At 45.1% G+C, this 24,040-nt stretch overlaps 2 protein-coding genes across 13 annotated transcripts in view; both read right to left on the bottom strand.

Annotated features, from left to right (window-relative positions):
• LOC112223047 (protein argonaute-3) overlaps nucleotides 1-1,067 on the bottom strand; it is a 41,882-nt gene extending 40,815 nt beyond the window's left edge. For 2 of the 3 annotated variants that reach the window (XM_024385993.2, XM_024385996.2), the window contains exon 1: nucleotides 155-1,067. In XM_024385993.2, the coding sequence (XP_024241761.1) occupies nucleotides 155-173 (19 nt within the window). In that variant the 5' untranslated portion in view covers nucleotides 174-1,067. The remainder of the gene's footprint in view (nucleotides 1-154) is intronic. The other variant, XM_024385995.2, reaches the window with a different exon arrangement.
• Nucleotides 1,068-1,681: 614 nt separating this feature from the next.
• Nucleotides 1,682-23,932, bottom strand: LOC112223045 (protein argonaute-1). 10 transcript variants are annotated; one of them, XM_024385992.2, is made up of 19 exons: nucleotides 23,508-23,932; nucleotides 18,896-19,082; nucleotides 17,659-17,779; nucleotides 17,343-17,524; nucleotides 16,638-16,774; nucleotides 14,814-14,948; nucleotides 13,639-13,726; nucleotides 11,557-11,704; nucleotides 11,306-11,425; nucleotides 10,916-11,038; nucleotides 9,500-9,633; nucleotides 8,895-9,079; nucleotides 7,371-7,530; nucleotides 7,057-7,147; nucleotides 6,067-6,261; nucleotides 5,609-5,743; nucleotides 5,313-5,414; nucleotides 4,589-4,788; nucleotides 1,682-4,357 (listed from the first exon to the last, which is right to left on the bottom strand). In XM_024385992.2, the coding sequence occupies exons 1-19, from the start codon at nucleotides 23,530-23,532 to the stop codon at nucleotides 4,249-4,251; spliced, it is 2,577 nt and encodes an 858-aa protein (XP_024241760.1). In that variant the 5' UTR covers nucleotides 23,533-23,932; the 3' UTR covers nucleotides 1,682-4,248. The 10 variants fall into 10 exon arrangements, with proteins under 10 accessions (XP_024241760.1, XP_024241759.1, XP_024241751.2 ...); XM_024385991.2 differs by having other exon boundaries at nucleotides 1,682-4,360; nucleotides 9,500-9,663; nucleotides 13,639-13,743; nucleotides 14,795-14,948; nucleotides 23,508-23,645; XM_024385983.2 differs by lacking the exon at nucleotides 23,508-23,932 and having other exon boundaries at nucleotides 1,682-4,360; nucleotides 9,500-9,663; nucleotides 13,639-13,743; nucleotides 14,795-14,948; nucleotides 18,896-19,312.
• Nucleotides 23,933-24,040: the final 108 nt, after the last annotated feature.

Genomic DNA, 24,040 nt, shown 5'->3' with positions numbered 1-24,040 from the left:
CAGTCTGTGAAGCCAGAAGTTAAATACAATTCCATTTCAACTTACTGTGCAGGAAGGTTGATTGCTTGTGTTGCAATGTCAGTGTTGGGAAACATCACATGCAACAATTTAGTAGATAATTCTGGCATAAGAGCAAAAACAACCAATTAGTTACCTGTAGTTCCGATTTCCATTCATGAGGTCCCTGCCCGGTTTACTCCCCGGATCACAGATGTCAAACGTGGAACTCTTGCTTGGTTCAATCTGCTTGGTTCAATCTGGTTTATCGGCAGTTCAACGCCTCACAGGCGATGCAGCCGAGTAGTTACGGGTTCCCCAGAGTTCTCCTCTCCACTCACTGTCAAACGAGCCCCTGTTCCAGTCCCTTTGGACGAGGGTCTTCCGTGTCCCAGCGTCTGCAAGTTGTTCACACGATCAAGGTATCCAATCAGATTTCACTGCCACGGCGATACTCGCTCGAGCTTCAACGACGCTGATAAACTAGCTAGCAACTAGCTAGATTAGCAAATGGATTGAGAAAAACATAGCTAACTGACACTTGTCAAGATATCATAATTGCAGATTCACTGGGCTCTTTAGTTTCTTACCAGTTCGCGTTGTAAAAATCGGATAAATTCGGTTTTACGTACAGCAGAAATCGAGTTTAAGGCTGGGCGATAATAAACTAGCTAGCCATCTTCGACTACTAGTTAGAATTCTCATCCGACAATTGAACAGCTACTTAACACTCAAAGTCTGCTGTCGATAGGCAGCTTGCACCCGTGTTGATGTGCAGCCTTGTTTCCACTGATGTCACTCTCCAACAGCGGCCAGTCTCGCTGTTTCTAGGCTGTCAACTCCCGGTTGCATTCGCCGATATGACTAAGATTTTCAGATTTTCTGTGCTCAACTCTGTGGGGCTCTGACCAACTAAATATGGTGAAGTTACTACTCTGACACCGACAGGAAGAGGTGGGTTCTATCTCAATAGGAAACGTCAGAATGAAGCACTTCGCCCAAAGACAGTAACAGTATGAAGATAGGCAGAAACTGCTTCTCCAATATAAATCCCCGATCACGTTAGCTAGCTAAGCTCATGCGCAGAAATACTTTATTGGATCTAACGGTCGTCTCGCGGCTAATTGCGCATGTGCACGCCGTCAATCAAAAAGCACCCCCTTCATTATAAGTTATTTTTGACGAAAATGAAAACGAGTCCGTTTGTCACTTTCACGAGGTTAGAGTAATAACATGTTCAATTACTTTGTGCCTTTAGATTTCGAAAAATTAACAACGAAGGAAGTTTTTTTCACTTCTCTCATTGACTTCTCACCCCAAACCCCGGCCTGGTCTGCTTGGCCAGTTTCGCAAGCATTCCTGCAAGTCTCTCGATGTTGCGCCTCTGTTTACAAACTCTGTGCTTCGACTTTAGCCAATGGGAATTAAATCTATTACAGATAACACAGAAACCATGTAAGTTCTTATGTTAAAATGTTTCCCCTTTCCTCTCTACAGATTGACGTACATTTATTTTAAATGGATTAAGGTTTCAGAGATAGTGGTTGGAGCTTTATGATGTGATTTAGGCTAGGCTACAGAAGTGTCGGTATCTGTCATAATAAAAAATAAAAACCTGCATACACATGGGTCTTTCAGGACTGACCATAAATCCATTAGGTTTGTCAGAACAACAACAATCAACAAGAGTAATAAAAAACAAATGTATTTTCTTTCAAAAATAGCCCTCCCCAACAGAGTCCCCATACTATTACACCATACAGAGCCAAAATAAGTTGCTTCCATTTCCTTTCATTCATCCTAATGGGAAGTGCTATGACAAAGACTGTTCTTGATCAGTGGCTTTTATATTGCTTAGTCAGTGTGGAGCAGATTCGCTTGTGTCCTCATCATGATGCTTTTCCCAGAGTGAAGATAAGAACTGCATCTGGATCAGTGGCACTGGGCTTACCCAAGCTGAATTTGAACACAGAGGGGCTTGGGGGGGGGGACTAACCCCAACTGCAAAGGCCCCGCTACATTGGTGAGCCCAAATTCATTACAGGTTATATACAAATTACCTGGAACATGTGTGGTCAGTAAAATGGTGTACAAAAGCATTTTGATTGCGTAAATTCATAAACATGAATTCCCCCAAAAATGGCATATCATTAAATCTCTATCGTCATTCCCTTCCAACATAAAGGGGCTCTACAACCCATCAGACATGTTTGGAGGCGCTTGAAGGCCAAGAAGTGAAAGTCGTCAGACTACTTTTCGCATAGTACCTTGAGGATCCACTCTGACACTACTCAACACAACACAGAAAACAAAAAGCAGCCTTTCAGTTCACCGTTTACACAAAAGGCTATGACTGAAAGGCAGAAGTGAGTGTAATAAGCTCCTAGGAAAACTAAGGTGGCTCAGAATACCCAGTCATAATAAAAATGTGTTTCATGCATTTCATAAAGTCACAAAGTGATCAGAAGTGAAGGCAGAGCATATTGAGTAAGTACCCCCCCAATAACCTGTGTAGCAAACCCCTATCTGTGTTGTCCATGCACACAGCGCACCAATGGGGAATCATACACTAGGCTGGGAGGAGGGGAGCTGAGGCAGAGGGTTGAGCAGGGTATGGATAGGGGGGAAATGGGTGGTGGTGTTGGAAGGAGGGGGCAAGTATTCATGTGGGAGTTTTAAGGGGGCAAGTGCATGCGGCTCGGTACACACTCCGTAGGAGAATGTGACAGGGTGAGGAGGCATGAGTGTGCTTGTGTTGACGATGCTGTGGTCGATGTCTGTAGGTAGGACAAGCTATTTACAATATTTAAAAAAGAGACGCTGTGTGTGCGTACAGTATGTGTGTGTGTGTATGTCAACGTAGTGTTTTGGTGTGTACATCGTCTCCATTGACATAGGTTGGAATGTGTACCTAGAATGTGTAGAATGATCATGTAGCCAAAGTCAAGTGCTAAAAGTGAGGGAGAAACACTTAATTCAGTGTTCTCTGGCCCACGTCTTTTTGCAGCTTTCACACCTACAAAGACAAGATGAAGACCTTGTATTGCTACTGTTACTCTATTGGTTCAGCAAGCTTAGAGAGGTTGTAGGTGTGAGAATATGTATTATGTAGGTAGGTAGGTGGGGGTGTGTGTAGGCCTGTGTGTGAAGCCTCAGGGAAGACAAATCTCCCCATTCTGAAGTAACATAAACCAATCAGGTAAAGAAAGTGCCTCGTAATTCCTCCGTAGAGTAAATGCATTCTGACACAAAAGATTATCTTCTTCCTGTTTACATAGGTGCCCATTTTCCATTGGTAAGCATCACATTAGGCTGGATAATAATAATAATAATAATAATAATAATAATGCTGGTTTAGGTGCATGGGGTGTGAGTATATTCAATACACTCAATGCAATGGTCCCTCTAACTTCTACATTGACCTCTCTCTACTGGCTAATTCTAAGAGGAGACTCCCAACCTGCACAGATGAAGTGAAGAAGCACTTAGTCTAATGTATCTACGACATGCTACACCTGCTCTTTCTATTTCCACAATTAAGAGCAGAGGGCTAGTCTCACACAGACAAACACTTCATATAGGTGCAAGGTGAGCGGCGTTGACTACATGCTAATCTCTAAGTGCTAATGTACCATACGTCCCGTTGCGCGCATCAAGGCCATAAAAAACGGCAACATAAGAATGGAGTTCATGATAAAAAGTTAACAATAATAAGTGTCCTTTTTGTCACCCTTCCCCCGCCCAGGGTTCCCATGACTCCTGTTGTACCAGGGGCATGGAACAGAACACTGGCATCCGCCACGCGGATAGGTAAGAGGCAGCATTGTGGTGGCAGTCAAAAGTCTCGGGGCAGCTCAGCGCCCGTTTTCCTCCCCTCCGTATTGCATACATAGGAGTGTGGAAGGTAGCATACAATACAATAATACCCTCTTTTTGTTTTTAAGTCAACATAAAAACACAGTCCTGGGAAAGTAAATAAAAAATAAACATATAATATCAATAATGATAATAATAACCGTAGTGCAGGACGCTGCAGAGTCTGCCTGGGTTGATCAGGTGAGGGATGTATAGTTCTGGTACTGGGGTGGTTTGGCTGTGGTGGGTCAGTCATGAGAGGGTATGTGGAGTGTGTGGGTGGTCACAGCCATGGGGGGAGGAGGAAAGGTGGAAGGTTTCCTGTGGGTTCCCAGGCCCCTCACCGAGGGATGGTGGTGAGTCTTAAGGACAGTGGTGGTGGCGGTGGTGTGGTGCTCAGGCGAAGTACATGGTCCTCAGCGTGTCGTGGTGAATCTGCACCGCCTTGGCCAGAGCCTGGGGGTCCCGACCGTTACTCTGACCAGAGACATGGCTCCCCTCCCCACTACAGTATGGACAGAAAGACACAGGACGCAATAAGTACCGAATAAGATCTGGAAATGTTATGGTGCTTACCCTTTTCATTCATTTTAGGTTGAGGCATACAGCTGGATCTACAAAACCGATGGCATGGAACTTGAATTCATCTTAACATTAGACTACATTTGAAGTCAACATCTGACAACAGATTTAAGTGTAACGTCCCTCTAAATGTTAACTAGACCACCATGCTCACCTGTCATGCTCCTTGTCCACCAGATGGTAGCGGGCACGGAAGGCCACGAGGCGGGCATAGTAGGCTGGCGCGGGGATAGAGACGGAGCGGGTACAGCGCACGTAGGTGTGGCACAGCTGGTAAGTGAGGATTTGCAGCTCGTCGGCGGTGAAACGATTGTCGTCCCACAGGACGTAGTAATGTGAGGGCCGACTAGTCCCCTGCAGAGTGGAAAGACCATTTCAACACTCGAGGGGGGTACTTGAAAACATGAATAACTAGTATTAGGGCCCTGTGTTTTACCTGGATTTGAAACTTTTGTTTAAAATTTCCATGTCAGATGGTCCAGCACCAGCCTCTGACAATTGTTTAATCTTTGGTGTAATTCTCATTTCTGAATAAGGATTAAAACACAGAATAGAATCTTGCTATGTCACACGATTGTGCAAAACACAGGGCCCTAACTATATGTTTTTAAACCTGCTCTTTTAAAGTTTTCATACACGCCGTTTTAACTTACATTCATTGTTATGTATCGTGTAAATATATGCATGTTGTTTTGTTGGAGATGTAAATCTCAATGTGATTTCTATGGTTAAATAAATAAAAGTAACCAAATTAAAATCTCCATGGAGCCACAAAGGAGCGTTAAAGACCTGCATGTGACTCCAGAGCCAGGAGGTTTAGAATGGCTCAGGTTAGACAAACACAGCTGGACAGCAGCAGGAAGCACCTCACCACTCACCTGTATACCCGCGTGACTGCAAAGGTAGAAGTCAAACTCAAATGGGTGAGTGATGCTGGTGTCCACTGTGGTCCCTGCAGGAATGTTACCACTCTTCCCGATCTACAGAAAAAGGAAAGACAATACAGCACCACAATTTTAAAATCCAAACGCTAACATTACAACCGCAGACCACCTCAAATAAGCTCACAGGCCGCATTTGGCCCTTGCGCCTATAGTTTGAGACCCCTGTTCTAGAGTGAAACCTATAAAGCATGATACAGTTATGGTTAGAATAGCTCTGACTGTTGACTCACTCTCTCAGATTTGTCGGCACAGAAGAGGCGTGTGTGGTGGCGCTTCTGGACCACGATGTAGGTGATACCAGGCTGGTAGTCCTTCTCCAGCTTGATGCACGCATCCCTGATGGCCAGAAGCTCGTAGTGGAGTATCTATGCAGAAAAATAAAATATTTACTCATTATCTGTCCAACTGATATCTTTAGAGGTAGTTGCATTGCTCACCTCTTTCTGTAACTCTTCCCAGTATTGTGCATTATTATCACATGCTATATAATGTCAAATCATACTTAATCAGAGATGAACTATGTACCATTTTTTAACTGCTATAAACTACTAGGCCTCTTGGTCAAAGTGCTGGGGAAAAAATATAGTGATCTGGCCAATCCAACTCTGTCACTTATAAATAATGAAAAATGGATCCCCATCTCTATTGATAACTATTTTTGCCCCTAATGACAGAGACCAGTAAGTACCTGCGGCAGTTGCCCCTCAGGCACTCCGTCCCTGTAGAAGATGATCCTGGTGGGCTTGAAGCGGGTCGACTTGTAGAACTGGATCAGCAGCTCTCGGACCATGTAAGAAAGGTCTTCGATAATCTCTTGCCTGGGCCTCTGGACCCGGACTGTGGCACAGTACCTGCTGGGGTGGGCGTCCATACTGCCGACCACCTGGAGAGAGCGAGGGAGAGAAAGAACAGAGAGAGGGGTGAGAATAAGAGAGAAATGAGGGGACTAACCATACAGACAGAGACTAGGACCTGTATTCAGAAAGCGTATAAAAATGATGCTCTATCATCTGGTCCTCCTGTCCACGTAATCTTATTCACGATTAGCCAAAAGGCAACTGATCCTATATCAGCACTACTACTCTGAGACTCGTTGTGAATCCAGGCCCAAAACTCAGAAACCACTCCTAAAAAGCAAAAGCTTTGGAAATACAGAGATGAGCTGAAAAACAAAGACCAGATAGACAACCCAAAACATCAATATTTAATTCAGTGTTCTATGATTCACCTCTTGCTAATGATACAATGTGAGCACTAGCATCCTCTAGAGGCACAGGATAGGCAGTGTGGGAAGCGGTGTCGTCAGCATCTATAACAGTAACCTTGTAGCCTTACGGCTTGTTATTGTGAGAAAAATGGTCATCCTTCCTGACCACCTCTATAAGCTCACACACACACACACACACAGAAGCACATACAGACGCACACAGAGGGCTGTGTGACTTAACAGCCGGCCATGATTGCTTGGCAACTACACAGCCAACCACAGCCAGGCCCGGGTTGTGGGACAGCGAGGATCGGGGTGACGTCATTTCCTCCCTGTCAGTGAGTCAGCACTGAGCCACTCTCTTCCCCTTCTCCACTTCCTCATCCCTCCCTCTTAAAATACAATGTACTCTTAATACATAATAATTTGTGTTAACATGGTGTAGTGATAGTATTGTAGAAGCAGCCTTACAGCAGTAATGGAGGGCTTCTTCCCATCTCCAGCAGGGGGGTGTGTTACATCGGCCCCCAGGAAGATGACAGGCTCCTGGAACACTGCTGACCTGTGAGACAGGAAGGGAGAAGGGACAAATTCAGTCAAACTCACAGGAGTTTGTCTGGTTTTAAAGAGTGCTCATATACATAAATGGGTTTCCATCCAGAGCACATTCAGACCAAGGTCGTATCCATTAGGTCCCAAACAGAACAAAAACGGACTGAAAAAGGAAGGGACTTTGTGTGCCGTAAACGAACCCAACCGAGTGGAGAGAGTTGGTGAAAGTTTACCGTTGGTGGGGCACCAGGATATTGTTGATTCCCCCCAGCTTGACATTGATCTTGAGGCAGAGGTTGGAGAGGGTCTGGGGGGACGTCTTCACCACGTTCTTCACCTGGACACACTGAGTGGCCATTCCTAGGAGAGTATCTCCCACCCTCTTCACCTCCGCTACACAGAACCAGTAACAGGCAGAAATTAAGTACAGATCCATGAATGCTAAACTGAAGCTATTATAAACGGAGTACAAAACATCAAGAACACCTTCCTAATATCGAGTTGGCTGGATATCTTTGAGGGTGGACCATTCATGACACACACTTCAAAGTAACTGCAATGATGAGATCGATGTTCTTCTTCGTTTTATTATCTCGCTGTCATACGGTGTTCAACAGTGTTCGATCTTGTCTCAAGAGGACCACAATGGAAATAAGTCCCAGACTTTGTGTGTTATCCTTGATTATTTTACTCATGTGCATGTATGGCTTTTTCAAGTTTTATGTGAGCTTTGTTTTTTGTTTTTAATGGTCAAATTTAAAAAAAATATAAAAAATTAAAGTGCTGAGAGTGGAAAACCCAGCAGCGTTGCAGTTCTTGACACAAACCAGTGTGCCTGGCACCTACTACCATACATTCACACTGAATGGCACACATACACAATCGATGTCTCAATTGTCTCAAGGCTTAAACATCCTTCTTTAACCAGTCTCCTCCCTTTCATCTACACTGATTTAAGTGGATTTAACAAGTGACATCAATACGGGATCATAGCTTTCACCTGGAATCACCTGGTCAGTCTATGTCATGGAAAGACCAGGTGTTCATTATGTTTTGAACACTCAGTGTATCAGAGGTCTCGGTTACTGTAATATGTCAAGGTAAAGATAATGCATTATACAAAATATATTTCTGTAAGGGTGGTGGTCAAGCAAGTTGAGGAAACTGATATTTTGGTTAAACAATTCGACCTTAAGAGAATGTTGTAAGTGAATCATTCAGCAACTAGACAGGGTGCAGAGGAGGGCCTTGAGAATCATTTCCTGAGGTGGAGCAGTCCAACCACAGCTCCCCTCACTGCAGAGCAGGCGAGAGCAGGCTGCAGTGCATCTGGTGAAGGACATGCACACTCTTGACCATCCACTGAATAACCTGCTCCCTCCAAAAAGAGGTAACTGCCCCACCAGGCTCCTGAGAAACAGCCACAAACTGTCCTGTATAACTGCCCATACGAACCGCCTGCGAAACGCCCCTCTACCCTCTGCTATCAGACTGTATAATAACTCTAGCTCTTAAATGGTTCTCCCAAAACATTTTTTTTTTTTTAAATCACATTTTAATATTTAAATTTCCATTATGAAAAATGCCCTGCAATTTTTTTCAATTGCTCAATATTCTATTTATGTGACGTATTATGTGTTATGTATTTTAAATGAGTGTTTTGCAATTATTAGTAATGTAAATTCGGCATTTCTTCAGTTTTATCTGTGAGCAAGAATAAACAAACGCAAACTCAGCATGAATAAGGCCAATCTTACCGTAGACGGGGGTCTTTCCAGGCAGGATGACAATGATGAGCTGCAATCCAGAGTAGGTGTTCTTCAGGTGCCTGAACATGGGCTCCACACTGTCGGCTCCCTGGGCGTATTTACAGAAACACGGCTGGCCCTGGATGGGCATCCCAGCATCCTTGGAGATCTTACGCAGCTGGTCTGTGAAGTTCCTGAGGAGAGTGGTGAAAATGTTTTGTTAGGAAAGAAACCTGGTTCACATGGTGGTTCTGTATGCTGAGCCCGGGGCTGTGTTGATTAAGCACCAAACGGAAGACAATGGACTGAAACAGGGATGTACTATCTGGACTTCTCCAATGAAATGGTCATTTCCAATTGCAAAATGTTTTAGAACACTTCCCCGTAGTGTGCACTAATGAACAAGACCCATGCCACAGCAAGTAAAGCTCTAAATGTAAGACAAATAACACTACTCTAACACACAAAACTTCCTAACAAAGCCAAGAACAGTACATATTTTATCTTTAGATAAATACTGTTGCACTCTGACAGGAATCTCCAATACGATGCCTGAAGATTTCCACTTAAGCCGCCACTTCCCATACTACCCCCACTCCAAGCAGGGCACTTACTTGAGCACCTCCTCCCGACACTGTTTCTGGGGGGCGAAGCAGGCAATGGCCCAAACCTTGATCTCAATGCCGTTGTAGAACTGCTTTCCCCTCATGTCCCACACCCCCTGGTTGGGCGTGGCAATGGCCCGGTTCTGTGAGGTGGAACAGGTGGGAGACAAAAGCTTCAGAACCAGATCAATGTCAGGGCTGTTTGCACTGTGTGAAATCCACATCTACCATAGTGAGGACTGACTTCTGAAGCCTGGTTTGGTATAGAGTGGTGAGGAGGAACTCTGTGGACCCTTTGTGTCTGGAAATAATTTAGTCATTCATTGTAGCCGTTGGTGCTCTGGAGAGTTGCTATTTTCTTGGGTTGTCTCGTGTCAATTAACTCGTGATGTTGCTGGATTACTCATAAAACTAATAAAGTCTGATTTAAGCAACAAAAAAAAGTAGTCAATTTAAAAAAAGTTAAGGGTACAGGACTGTGTACATGGCCGTGTTGGCAAAATCACTACATATCCCATCAAGCAAAGCGGGGAGAGGCCGCCCCTTGTCACAGTTCCAAGACCCGTCAGAAACGTCCTGCTAAACCTACGTCAATGATGGTGGATCTCAAAACTGAACTTGGATCAGTGTTAAGTAGCAATGATACTTCACCACAGCTTATTATGACAGATAGTCATGACTGGTTCGCGCTATTCAACAAAACAAATCAGTTTCAGCTAATTTCTTAGTTACATGATTGTATAACTAGCAAAGGAGTTTTGAAGTTGAGGGTGCAGTATTTATGAAGTTTGGCAATGAGGACAAACCAGCATAGTTCAGCTAGCCAGCAGGATATAGCTGGGCGCACATGCACACTCGATTAATTCAGGACATAAATTGCAGTTTTTATACCCTGGTATCAGGAAGCTGTCAGCAAAAAGTTTGATTGAGCAATTCAGAGACTAAAACGAATACATCAGATGACAAATATTTGAGAGCGAATCGATATACAATCCCGAAATTAGCAGAAACTGACAATAGTAAAATAAAGCTTAAAACGATGTTCGAGTGAACCTGAATCCAGAAAATGAATGGTGAAGTCCTCCTCACCACTCTATAGCCTACAACTGGTGAGTAGCTGTGTGGGCTACTCCTGATAGATAGATATACACACACACACACACACACACACACACACACATACATACATACATACATACATACATACATACATACATACATACATACATACATACATACATACATACATATTACACACACACACAATCTGGACAGTAAATTGTGCTAAAGAAAACATAGCCCAATGCGAGTAGCAAATTAATTACTCCTCCATTTACTTTCCTGGACACATTTGTTTCTGCACCAAGTACACACAATTGACAGGATGCTTAATGTGGCTGTACTATTAAGTGCGATGTCTCTTACCCGTCCTCCATACTGTAGGATGGGGGCAGGCAGCACCCTTCCCGTCACCTCCGCCATCTCATCCTTCACCTTGATCCCAAACTCCTGGATGTACGGGTCCAGGTTGAAGTTGGCATTTTTCATCTGTGGATAGACGGGGACAACAGATAAGATATGTTATACATTCTTGCATGTCACATCCACACTGCTGTGCTGTCAATTCACATCTAATCTGTGGAGAGAATAATAGGAAGTAATTTACTATGTATTGTCTTTTCCCTCAAGTCTAGTAGTAGTGTGTTAATCCTTGTTGGATGGTCTTGTGTTAAATTCATTAATGACAATTCTCATGCTCATAGCTGGTAGTTTCGCATTGCAGCCTCCAGCCACCAGGTGGCGCCACTCACTCACCAGCCGGCTGATCTCCTCCTGTCTGTCAGGTGCAGAGCGAGCCGTGGCTTTGATCATAGTGGACGTCTGATTATCTGTCAGTTTCTTGATACAGCGCTGCCCTGCTACTATGTTACACACCTGCAGCGAAACAAAACCAAAAACCATTGAGCTTTTTATATAAGCAGGAATTTCCATCTCAAACACATAAAGCAACTGGACTGGATTAAATGTATTCACTCTAGAAGAGTCAGCGGTCCCATATTTCTCACCTCCAGGGGCAGGTAGGTGTGCTTCTGCTCCTGACCAACCTGGAGGCAGGGCAGGTGGGGATACTTGAGCTGCAGATTGTACTTCTGCTTGAAGTACTGGGCCACCGTACATTCTACCGTCTGTCCGCTCTCAAGCTGCAGGGGAAACCTGGTAGGGAATGTGTAATAAAGACGTCAAAACTGAATAACACAGCGACTTGATAATAGTCACCACGTGCAAGTGCCTCTAGAAAAGCGCTGGTGTCTTCACTAAATGCTAGGAAAAAAGGTGGATAATTAAAAAAACATCCATCCTTGTCATGGACCATATCTTTACTCAGAATCAAAGACCAATATCCCAACTGACACCGATGATTTATGGGTCATGACTACAGGCCGACCGATTAATCGGAATGGCCGATTAATTAGGGCCGATTTCAAGTATTCATAACAATCGGTAATCGGGCATTTCTGGACACCGATCATGGCCGATTACATTGCACTCCATGAGGAGACTGCGTGGCAGGCTGACTACCTGTTATGCGAGTGCAGCAAGGAGCCAAAGTAAGGTGCTAGCTAGCATTAAACGTATCTTGTAAAAAACAATCAATTATTGTTATCAATTAACATTATCACTAGTTAACTACACATGGTTGATGATATTACTAGTTTATCTAGCTTGTCCTGCGTTGCATATAATCGATGCGGTGCCTGTTAATTAATCATTGAATCACAGCCTACTTCGCCAAACGGGTGATTTAACAAGCGCATTCGTGGAAATGAAAGCACTGTAGTTGCACCAGTGTACCTAACCATAAACATCAAAACCTTTCTTAAAATCAATACACAAGTATATATTTTTAAACCTGCATATTTAGTTAATATTGCCTGCTAACATTAATTTATTTTAACTTGGGAAATTGTGTCACTTCTCTTGCGTTCATTGCACGCAGAGTCAGGGTATATGCAACAGTTTGGGCCGCCTGGCTTGTTGCTTACTACTTTGCCAGAATTTTACGTAATTATAACATTGAAGGTTGTACAATGTAACAGGAATAGTTACACTTTGGGATGTTAGATAAAATACGGAACGGTTCCGTATTTCACTGAAAGAATAAACATTTTATTTTCGAAATTATAGTTTCCAGATTTTACCATATTAATGACCCAAGGCTCGCATTTCTGTGTGTTATTATGTTAAAATTAAGTCTATGATTTGATATTTGACAGAGCAGTCTGACTGAGCGGTTGTAGGCAGCAGCAGGCTCATAAGCATTCATTCAAACAGCACTTTACAGTGTTTGCTAGCAGCTCTTCGCAATGCTTCAAGCTGGTGTAACCGATGTGAAATGGCTAGCAAGTTAGCGGGGTGCGTGCTAATAGTTTTTCAAATGTCACTCGCTCTGAGACATGGAGTAGTTGTTCCCCTTGCTCCGCAAGGGCCGCGGCTTTTGTAGAGCGATGGGTAACGATGCTTCGAGGGTGGCTGTTGTCGATGTGTTCCTGGTTCGAGCCAAGGTTGGGGCGAGGAGAGGGACGGAAGCTATACTGTTACACTGGCAATACTAAAGTGCCTATAAGAACATCCAATAGTCAAAGGTATATGAAATACAAATATTAGAGAGAAATAGTCCTATAATTCCTATATAATTCCTATAATGACCTCAACCTAAAAGGAACCACCAGCTTTCATATGTTCTCATGTTCTGAGCAAGGAACTTAAACGTTACCTTTTTTACATGGCACATATTGCACTTTTACTTTCTTCTCCAACACTTTGTTTTTGCATTATTTAAACCAAATTGAACATGCTTCATTATTTGAGGCTAAATTGATTTGATTGATGTATTATATTAAGTTAAAATAAAAGTGTTCATTCAGTATTGTTCTAATTGTCATTATTATAAATAAATAAATACAAATCGTCCGATTAATCGGTATCGGCTTTTTTTGGTCCTGCAATAATAGGTATCGGCGTTGAAAAATCATAGTCGGTCGACCTCTAGTCATGACTTTTATTGGAATTATCTCAGACATATCATCCACCCAAAACACCCCTTCTCCGGGAAGCATCAGTAGGATCAACCATGTGACGCGACTCACGTCTGGTGGCTGGCGGGGCGTCGCGTGACGTTGCAGACGCGGTACTTCCTCTTCATCTGACCGCAGTGAGTCACCTCCACCTTCAGACCTGGTAACGCCCACCGACAGCAGGGCACAGACACACAAAGATAAGAGCCAGCAGTAGTGACGGCACAGGGACAGACGTAGATGGGGAGAGGGTGGAGGAGAAGGGAAGGACAGAGTTCTCCCCATAGGCTATGTGCTCTACCAGTCTTTCACTTTTTACTCTTTAGCGCCATCATGTGGACTTTCAAATGTATTTCTTTATGAAAACGTATAATACTGCTTTCAATCACGCCGTTTTATAGAAATTCAGGAATTGAGGATAGAGTTGACAGAGGTGATAAGGATTGCTACTAACTGAAGATGAGCTTTACACTATGAAAACATTCTGGGGAGAGCCCTGGGGTAGAAAATAACAGGGGGCATGGTAGAGAGAAGGATGCATTAGGATGAATGTCAAAAGAAGGTGGAGAAAAGGAGTGATGGGAGAAGGAGCGAGTGGGGAAGGGATGAGTGATGGGAGAAGGAGCGAGTGGGGAAGGGATGAGTGATGGGAGAAGGAGCGAGTGGGGAAGGGATGAGTGATGGGAGAAGGAGCGAGTGATGAAGGGATGAGTGATGGGAGAAGGAGCGAGTGGGGAAGGGATGAGTGATGGGAGAAGGAGCGAGTGGGAAGGGATGAGTGATGGGAGAAGGAGCGAGTGGGGAAGGGATGAGTGATGGGAGAAGGAGCGAGTGGGGAAGGGATGAGTGATGGGAGAAGGAGCGAGTGGGGAAGGGATGAGTGATGGGAGAAGGAGCGAGTGGGGAAGGGATGAGTGATGGGAGAAGGAGCGAGTGGGGAAGGGATGAGTGATGGGAGAAGGAGCGCGTGGGGAAGGGATGAGTGATGGGAGAAGGAGCGAGTGGGGAAGGGATGAGTGATGGGAGAAGGAGCGAGTGGGGAAGGGATGAGTGATGGGAGAAGGAGTGAGTGATGAAGGGATGAGTGATGGGAGAAGGAGTGAGTGATGAAGGGATGAGTGATGGGAGAAGGAGTGAGTGGGGAAGGAAGGAGTGGTGAGATGAGTGAGGAGTGGTGTGAGGGGATCATCTGGGGGGGCAGGCGGCATGGCGTGTGGAAGGTACTCACTCACTGTTCAACGGCCCACCTTTGATCTCCTTGGTGAAGCGGACCCTCTGCGAGTCGGTCAGGGTCTTGGGTTGCTCGTCTATGTTGCGGATGTCCAGGACTTCGCACATGAACTCGATCACCGGCTGGGCTTTGTAGAAGGCCGTGGCAGACACTAGAGGGAGAAAGAGAGCAGTTAAGTAATGCATTCAGTCAATGGAAGTGAAGTGCAGCGGAAACAGAAGCACAGTGATATAGGATTATGTTATTCCTAATCATTGGGTTGTTTTTTATTTAACCAGGTAGGCAAGTTAAGAACAAGTTTTCATTTACAATTGCGACCTGGCCAAGATAAAGCAAAGCAGTTCGACACATACAACGACAGAGTTACACATGGAGTAAAACAAACATACAGTCAATAATACAGTAGAAAAAGAAGTCTATTTATGATGTGAGCAAATGAGGTGAGATAAGGGAGGTAAAGGCACAAAAAAAAGGCCATGGTGGCAAAGTAAATACAATATAGCAAGTAAAACACTGGAATGGAAGATTTGCAGTGGAAGAATGTGCAAAGTAGAAATAAAAATAATGGGGTGCAAAGGAGCAAAATAAATAAATACAGTAGGGGAAGAGGTAGTTGTTTGGGCTAAATTATAGATGGGCTATGTACAGGTGTAGTAATCTGTGAGCTGCTCTGACAGCTGGTGCTTAAAGCTAGTGAGGGAGATAAGTGTTTCCAGTTTCAGAGATGTTTGTAGTTCGTTCCAGTCATTGGCAGCAGAGAACTGGAAGGAGAGGCAGCCAAAGGAAGAATTGGTTTTGGGGGTGACCAGTGAGATATACCTGCTGGAGCGGGTGCTACGGGTGGGTGCTGCTATGGTGACCAGTGAGCTGAGATAAGGGGGGCTTTACCTAGCAGGTTCTTGTAGATGACCTGGAGCCAGTGGGTTTGGCGGCGAGTATGAAGCGAGGGCCAGCCAACGAGAGCGTACAGGTCGCAGTGGTGGGTAGTATATGGGGCTTTGGTGACAAAACAGATGGCACTGTGATAGACTGCATCCAATATATTGAGTAGGGTATTTTGTAAATGACATCGCCGAAGTCGAGGATCAGTAGGATGGTCAGTTTTACAAGGGTATGTTTGGCAGCATGAGTGAAGGATGCTTTGTTGTGAAATAGGAAGCCAATTCTAGATTTCATTTTGGATTGGAGATGCTTAATGTGAGCCTGGAAGGAGAGTTTACAGTCTAGCCAGACACCTAGGTATTTGTAGTTGTCCACATATTCTAAGTCAAAACTGTCCCGAGTAGTGATGCTGGACGGGCGAGCAGGTGCGGGCAGTGATCGGTTGAAGAGCATGCATTTAGTTTTACTTGTATTTAAGAGCAGTTGAAGGCCACGGAAGGAGAGTTGTATAGCATTGAAGCTCGTCTGGAGGGTTGTTAACACAGTGTCCAAAGAAGGGCCAGAAGTATACAGAATGGTGTCGTCTGCGTAGAGGTGGATGTTGTGTTCGCTAGGGCATGCAAGTGAAAACATATAAGAAATTGTTTCAGAGGAAAAGGAACATTTGTTTCTTGTAGGACAAATCAACTTAGATCCTGCTTGTTTCGGTCTGTTTTCTTCCGTTTGGTGACTAATGAACACAACCCAATACTATAGAATGAAGTCATTTCTAAGCATTGATCTGCAGTGAATTTGTACACAACACAAAACAGATGTTAAATCATAGACCACTGTGAATGTAACTTTAAGAGCATACCTAAGATGAGATTTTCATTCCATCATGTAGATGCAACTTTTTATGATCTGTAACTTCATACCCTTGAAGTAGATCTTGCCTGGTGGGACTCAGCCGACTCACCATCAATATTTAGCATCATCTTCCACATGGCGGGGCGTACAGACTGGTGGAAACCAAACCACACTTCCCTCCCCCCACCCAGAGGATGGTAGTATCCTTCAGGTGGGGAGAAGAATGATCGTCCCACTGGAGTGTACCTGGATGACAAAAAAATGACGTTATGGAGAATGACTCATTTGAGTCTCAGCACTGCAGCATGATTCAATGTCCAGTAATTCTGTGTCACCTATAAGGCTTTGCAGACATAAGCCGAATAGAATGATTCAACAGCTTGCGTTTGTGATCTAGTCACGCCTCCAAGTCACTGTCTGATTTTTAGATTTTGTTCATGGGACACCTTTACACAGTTCTCAGCTATCAGGCATCTGTTGTTCTGTTCATCAACTCTAGAGATGTAAATATAATAGAATCTAAAACTAAATCGCTGTTCAACAAGTTTGACAGGAATGTCTTGCTAAAATAACAAATTATTCACACCTCAAGGCAAACATATGCCTTTCAATTAGTTTGAAGACAACATGCACACAGAGTGCTGTCCTGTGGCGTGTGTGTTTGACTGTTTGTGCATCATAGATCCTAGCTTTGAAGTTAGCCACAAGCTTCTCTGCCCTTGCTTTCATAGTGTGTGTTTGCATGCGTGTGCGCGTACCCTCCTACCCGTCTGTGCGTGTGTATACATGCACGTGTGTGCTTAGTGTACCGTACCTCATGGAGGCCAGGTGGCGCATGGCCACATCCAGGGCTTGGACAGAGTCCAGGGGTACCTGCAGGCGCCCGCTGACCAGCGTCTCCTGGAGCAGACGCCATGACACCGTGGCCAGAAAGCGGATAGACACCTTGAAGATACGATCCTTCCCCTCCCCAGGGATAGTCACCTCAAAGTCCACCTCAAGGGAGAAAGAGGAATGGAGGAGAGTTTAGGTGGAGGGGAGATAGGTTACATCGATGGAACGGATATAGACAGGAGTAGAACGGGACTTGCTGAAATGTACAGGACACACTTTCTCTCCCTTATGCCTACCTTCTCACTTCCAATAGGAAGCGCTAGCACCGTATAGATATTCTTCTTGCCGTCGTACACCGGCTTCCTGTCGCCAAAGAGCTGGGGCTTGAAGTGCTGCACCATGTATTCCACCACTTCCCTGCAGGAGGCGACACAGAGTCAAACACACCAGGGTCACCATCATGGCCACCAGAGGTGACAAAACCACAAAAGCCTACCATCTGTCAACAGATGTAGTGCTCCAAATTAAACCCAACATCCTATCAGAAATCTGGATTTAGGATGGGTGTTTTCTGGGGAGCAGGGAAGACCCGATTCGATTGGTTGTGGATCAAGCAGGATACAGCTGGTGAGAAGTGATGTCTCATGGTCGTGGGGGAATCCCTAGGACAAAGGGAGGTAGGGGAGGTAGCTGTGGGGCCACAGCACCTCTGAACACATGGTGCCTTGGCTTTCATCTAAGTGTGGGGGGGTAGAGTGGACGGGTTGAAAAGGAGAGGTCATGTTGGGTTGACCTTTCGCATGCCTGCATGGACACTTTGTCTGAAAAAAACTCCTACTAAGTAAGAACGAAGCTCTAAGACGTGTGTTGGTGTGTCTATACTTCGTACATTTTCATCATCCAAAGGAAAAACTTCACATTTAACTCAGCTTCTCTGTTAAACAAGTCAATGAGAGCGAAAGAGAGAAGCTTCTCTTCTGGGACCAGTTTTTTGTTGGATATAAAAGAGCTGGAGTTACACTTTATAAGGTTGTACAACAGCTGAAAGAAATCCTCAGTCAAATCAATCAGAGGAAAGAAACGCAGGCAGCTCAATTGGCCAAACACTGAAAACAATGTCTCGGGTTTAGAATATATTGGGCCAATGATGACCACCCTACAATGGGGATCTCTCGAAGACCGTTAGTCATGTCCTGGCTAGGTAATGGTGGACACTGGACTAGAGCGTCATGGTGCACTAATGAACTGTGAGTCTCTCTCTGAATCACCTTGAGAAGTTGTTGGACCTCTGCAGGCTAAAACTTCTACATAGTGTGGTCCTCCAAGTTCTGACTATCGCTCAGTTCTACAGTCCATGGTGGTTCTTAAAAAAACATTGGGAAAAAGTTAGCCATCAAGTGGACCACTGCATCACCTATAGTAGGGGACACCTGGGTGAAAGGTGTTGAGTTGGATAACCTCACTCCCCAGGCTATTGCCCACAGGGGACGAGGTCTGGCACATGAGACTATGTAGGGTGACACGTTACTCTACCTGTTGACCCGTCGGGGACACTTGTCAGGCTTGATGTCCACCTCGTAGTGGAATACGTCCATCTTGGGGATCTCCACCTCAAAGTAGTTGGCCAGCAGCTTGATGGGCTTGCCCACAGTGCCCATGCCCGGCCGGCGGGGTGCCTGGAACACCTGCTGCAGAGGTGGGGGGAAGGGCCCCATGGGCACTGGAGGGGCAGTGGTAGACATGGGCAATTTAGGGAAAGGGTGTTGGAAGTTTAGGCAAGGGCAGAAACGGTAGGGATGTGGGTATGGGAGATGAAATAAATGGAGTAATGAGGAAAGGAAAGTGAGCATGGGCATTGGGTGACGGCCAGAGAGAGGGGGCATTGGGTGACGGCCAGAGAGAGGGGGCATTGGGTGACGGCCAGAGAGAGGGGGCATTGGGTGACGGCCAGAGAGAGGGGGCATTGGGTGACGGCCAGAGAGAGGGGGCATTGGGTGACGGCCAGAGAGAGGGGGCATTGGGTGACGGTTGGGTGACGGCCAGAGAGAGGGGGCATTGGGTGACGGCCAGAGAGAGGGGGGGCATTGGGTGACGGCCAGAGAGAGGGGGCATTGGGTGACGGCCAGAGAGAGGGGGCATTGGGTGACAGCCAGAGAGGGGGGCATTGGGTGACAGCCAGAGAGAGGGGGCATTGGGTGACAGCCAGAGAGAGGGGGCATTGGGTGACAGCCAGAGAGAGGGGGCATTGGGTGACAGCCAGAGAGAGGGGGCATTGGGTGACAGCCAGAGAGAGGGGGCATTGGGTGACAGCCAGAGAGAGGGGGCATTGGGTGACAGCCACAGAGAGGGGGCATTGGATGACAGCCAGAGAGTGGGGTCATTGGGTGACGCAAAATATGGGGATAAGGAATAGGGGTATGTGGAGAGAGAATAGCGGGAGAGAGGGGAGGAGGAACAAAGCGATTAGGGTGAGAGGAAGGAGGGTGTGAACGAAAGAGAAGGGAAGGGAGAGGGGTGGTTGGTGGTTCAATGATAATTAAAGGGTAAGAGAGAGAAAAAGAATACATTAGGGCGACGCTGGATACACCAAGCCGGACAGACAGAGAAAGATACAGACATTTCCTTAAACATGCAGGCAGGGTGAGAAACAGGTAGCGGAGGAGTAGGCTAGCCTCACAAGGGCTTCTAGTGTGATTTTGTATTGAAAATAATCATATGACCTCTGCCGACATAAGATGGAATGATCACAAATGTGCCTTAGCTAGTTAGCGACACTAGCATAGGCATACAATCCAACGGTCACAGAAGACAACTAAAAGCCTGCATTTGAGATGTTTTCATTTGACATGAATGCTACTGCTAGCCTCTTGTCAAACATCATTTGAAACTTTGTTATTGAGCGGAGAGTGAATACAATACAAAAACTGCAGTGAGGAAAACAAGTATGAGAGGTGTATGACTTCAGATCGGCCTGGTAAAATGTGAGACTCCTGCTTTCCTCCCTGCCCGAGAGAAGGGCCAGCCCAGCCCTGTCCAGACCATGTCTTAACCTCTGCTTCCCCAGAGAACAGCCCTCTCACAATCACAACAAAGACCCAGCTGCCCTCCTCCTCCATCACACAGATAGGGGGGCTGGGGAGAGAGAGAGAGCCCCCACTACCACACACAAACACAGGGGTCCCCCCCAACATTCCCAGGCTTACCATGGAGACTCCACAGCAACACTGGCATTGTCATGGAGATCAGGAAACCGGGAGGGGCAGTGGGTGGGTGGAGGGGTAGTGTGTGTGTGTGTGTGTGTGTGTGTGTGTGGGGGACCTTGGCCTTTTTCATCCTGAAGCAGCGTTAGTGTTTCCACATTATGTCCAAGCGGCCTCCTCCTCAGTCATTAATCTCTCTCACATGTGAGGCCAATAGCTGAGCTGAGCGGCGAGCTTGTGGTTTAAAAGGCAAGCATTGGAAATCCTGTAGTCAAGCATAGCAGTCAGTCAAGGATGTATACGCTCACTAGGCCTTGAAAAAGCAGCCAACTACGGACTGGCAAATCTGGCATGATAAACCACATAAGACTAGGAAGATTCTACTGAAGGTGTGTTTGTTATGCCTACGGCATAAGTCTCAACAGTCTTGACACAGAGTAGGCTAAACACACTGACACACGCACAATTGCAGAGACACACACACACACACAGGCAGCCCGCCCCACCCCAGTGTAGGCAGATGGTGAGAAGTGGAGCCAGGGCTCACACATCCCCAGACAATAGCAGTCTTTCCCTGGCACTGGGACCCTTTCCATGTCAACTGTGTGTGTCTCTCCCTGGAGTCTGGTTTAGGCCAGGGTCCTTTTTCATTGAAACATGGAATTACACACACTATTCCCTGCTGACATCACTAGAGATGATCCCATGTCTAATAGCAGTCTGGAATGGTGATATAGCTAAGAGTTAACCATTTATAGGTTTAAGTTTAAATAAATATTAAAATGCTGTCCTGAGGTACAGGTATAAAACATTCTAGTAGCTTAACTCTAGTCTTGAGGACAGGGTCTTTGTTAAATGGGGCATTGCAGTAAAACATGTGCTTTTCCGGTGTTTTTTTATATTTCCACAGGGAGGTTGAAAAGAAAAATACTGTGAAAATTATGATAATGCATTTTAGTATAAGAGCTGTTTGAAAAGGCCGTCTGAAAATGTCAACTTGTTTGGATGGGTGTTTTTTTTGGACTGCCTGGTGACATCCCCAGATGGTATAAGCTAATAGGCCAATAACAAAGACAGTTTGTCCTCTCTGCCAATAACAGCTATTTTTCAGGTTATACATCCTTCCAATTAGGCTCATCCAATTAGTCCCCTCTCTGACAGTCCTAGCAAAATTTTTGCTTGAGATATTACAATTTTCTAAGAAGATATTTTGGTTTATTTTTGACAATTTTAACTGAAAACAATCACAGTAAGGTACTTAATTGCTACGCAGACATGATTTGATATTGAGATCAAATGGCTGCATTGGACCTTTAAAGGAAAATACCACTCAAACTATATTTTGCTATTTGTTTCATTAATCCACTGTTGATACAGTCCCAAAATGTTTTGCATGTCATCAATCAAGTTTTCTAGATATAGAACTTTCAAAATACAGAAAGTGTCAAAGTATGCTGCGTTTTGTATCATATGATCAACAGTGGACTAATGAAACAAATACCAAAAGAAAGTGGATTTTTTTTTGCTGATTAACTGACTAATATGAATGTGTAAATGGTTTCCTATACAGGTTCAGTAAAATCCTACTAGTCCCATATCTGGAGGCCAGTCAGTCAACGTAGTTGCGTAAAGATACACAACAAAGAATATGTAGCTTTGGTCAGAGAAGAAGACTTCTGGAGATGGGTGGGTCTGGGGGGGGGTCATTAGCTGTTTGTCCCCCTCCCCCTCTCTGAAAACAAACAACTCCATACTTAAGTGTCAACAAGCTGTCAAACAACTGGCCTTCTCCATTTGAATGACAGTGAATTTTAGCTAACATAACTTAACACTAACACCTGGGGACCAATCTTTGTGATATCAACTTTTCGCATTCCATTGGTCACTAAATCTTCTATGTTCGTGATCAACTTCAGACTTGGTTAGGGAGTCACTAAAAGATTTGATTATGCAGACTGGAATTCAGACCAGACTAAAGCACAGCATATCACAGGTCATCATAATATTTACAATAGTATGGCTGTCTGCCCACTTTAAGTAACAAAAGTGAAACACCACATGCTTTTTGATATGCCATAACTTGCCTTTCGTGAACTAACACTGACACTTAACTTGCCACCCCTACTAGCACGGACTTCGCTGATAACTACTTCATTGAGGAAAAATGTACTTACTATGACTAAGATGTGGTTGTCCCACCTAGCTATTTTAAGATGAATACATAAACTGTAAGTCGCTCTGGATAAGTGTCTGCTAAATTACTAAGATGTAAATAACTCTAGCATTACCAAATATGAACATTACATTGGAATGACCTTGATGTAAAAATGTTGACACAGGAGGTTCCATGGCGGTTTAATTTCTATAGCATGTACTAATCTAAATAATAATCACAATGTAAGGAGGTTGTCCAATAGCTACTCATTTCAGTATTCAAAAACATAACTAATTGGGGTGTTCACATAGACATGAGTTAGATCATTGTGGATTCATTTTGGTAGGGTGTGAAGAAATTCTATTTGGATCGGTGCACCTTTCTATCATTCCAAAAACTGTATGTTGAAGACAGACTGCCAAAACAGAGAGCCTGGTATTTGGGGTGTGTGAGTGAGAGGGGTGCTGAGTAGTGAAGGCGGGCTTTACCTCGTGTCTCCACGCCAAAGATTCCCACGGCCCCCCTGCCCCCGCCCCTGACCCTAGACATTTTCAGTGCACCAAAAGACCCGTCTCTCGGTATGATAACTAATTTCGTATAGTCCACGAGCTATGGTTGAAATAAACCCACAATCGTTGTGATGGACGAGTTTTTCAGCCAGCCAGCTAGCTAGCATAAGAGAATGCTGCACCAGATATTCAAAAAATATGGGCAATTGCATGTTACCATATGCTGCTATAGCTGAAGATAAGCAAAAATTCCACCCTTGACAGAGAAGAGAGAGACATACCAGCGCCAGACGGTCCCGGCTCCATCCCATCCACTTAACCGCGCGGGCACTAGACAGTCCAGGGTTCTATGGCCACAGCGCCAGCCCTTCCAGGCTGGAAGAGTTGCAGACTTCCAGCCCCCTCCTCTCGGCGTGTAGTCTTCTCCGTACTCGCCAAACCCCCTTCCCTTCCAGTACCCCAGACACGCAGAGTTGTAACGACAAAAACTGCCTGTCTGATGACCAGAGAATCGCTGTCTGAACGGCTCTTGTGCGATACCTTGCATCGGGTTTCTTTCCTCTCTTTACCTGGCCTGATAAGATTAACCGTGGCGCTATGGTTTCTTATCGGTCTGTTATGCTCCTGCTCACTGTTCAAGAACGATTCTCCAGTGGAACAAAAAAAAGGGTCAGTCCCCCCCCTCCCCGAATTCTGAAACCTCTTCTTTGACTTTGAATGATGTTGCATTCTGTACACGAGTTGTTGTAGTCGCCCTCTACTGGAGGGCTGCTGTACGGGTTGTCTTGGCGTAGCAGCTGAGCTGTACATGGTT

The sequence above is a fragment of the Oncorhynchus tshawytscha genome, linkage group LG23 (assembly GCF_018296145.1).
Source record: "Oncorhynchus tshawytscha isolate Ot180627B linkage group LG23, Otsh_v2.0, whole genome shotgun sequence".
NCBI lineage: Eukaryota > Metazoa > Chordata > Actinopteri > Salmoniformes > Salmonidae > Oncorhynchus > Oncorhynchus tshawytscha.
This window is presented reverse-complemented; position numbering and strand designations above follow the sequence as displayed.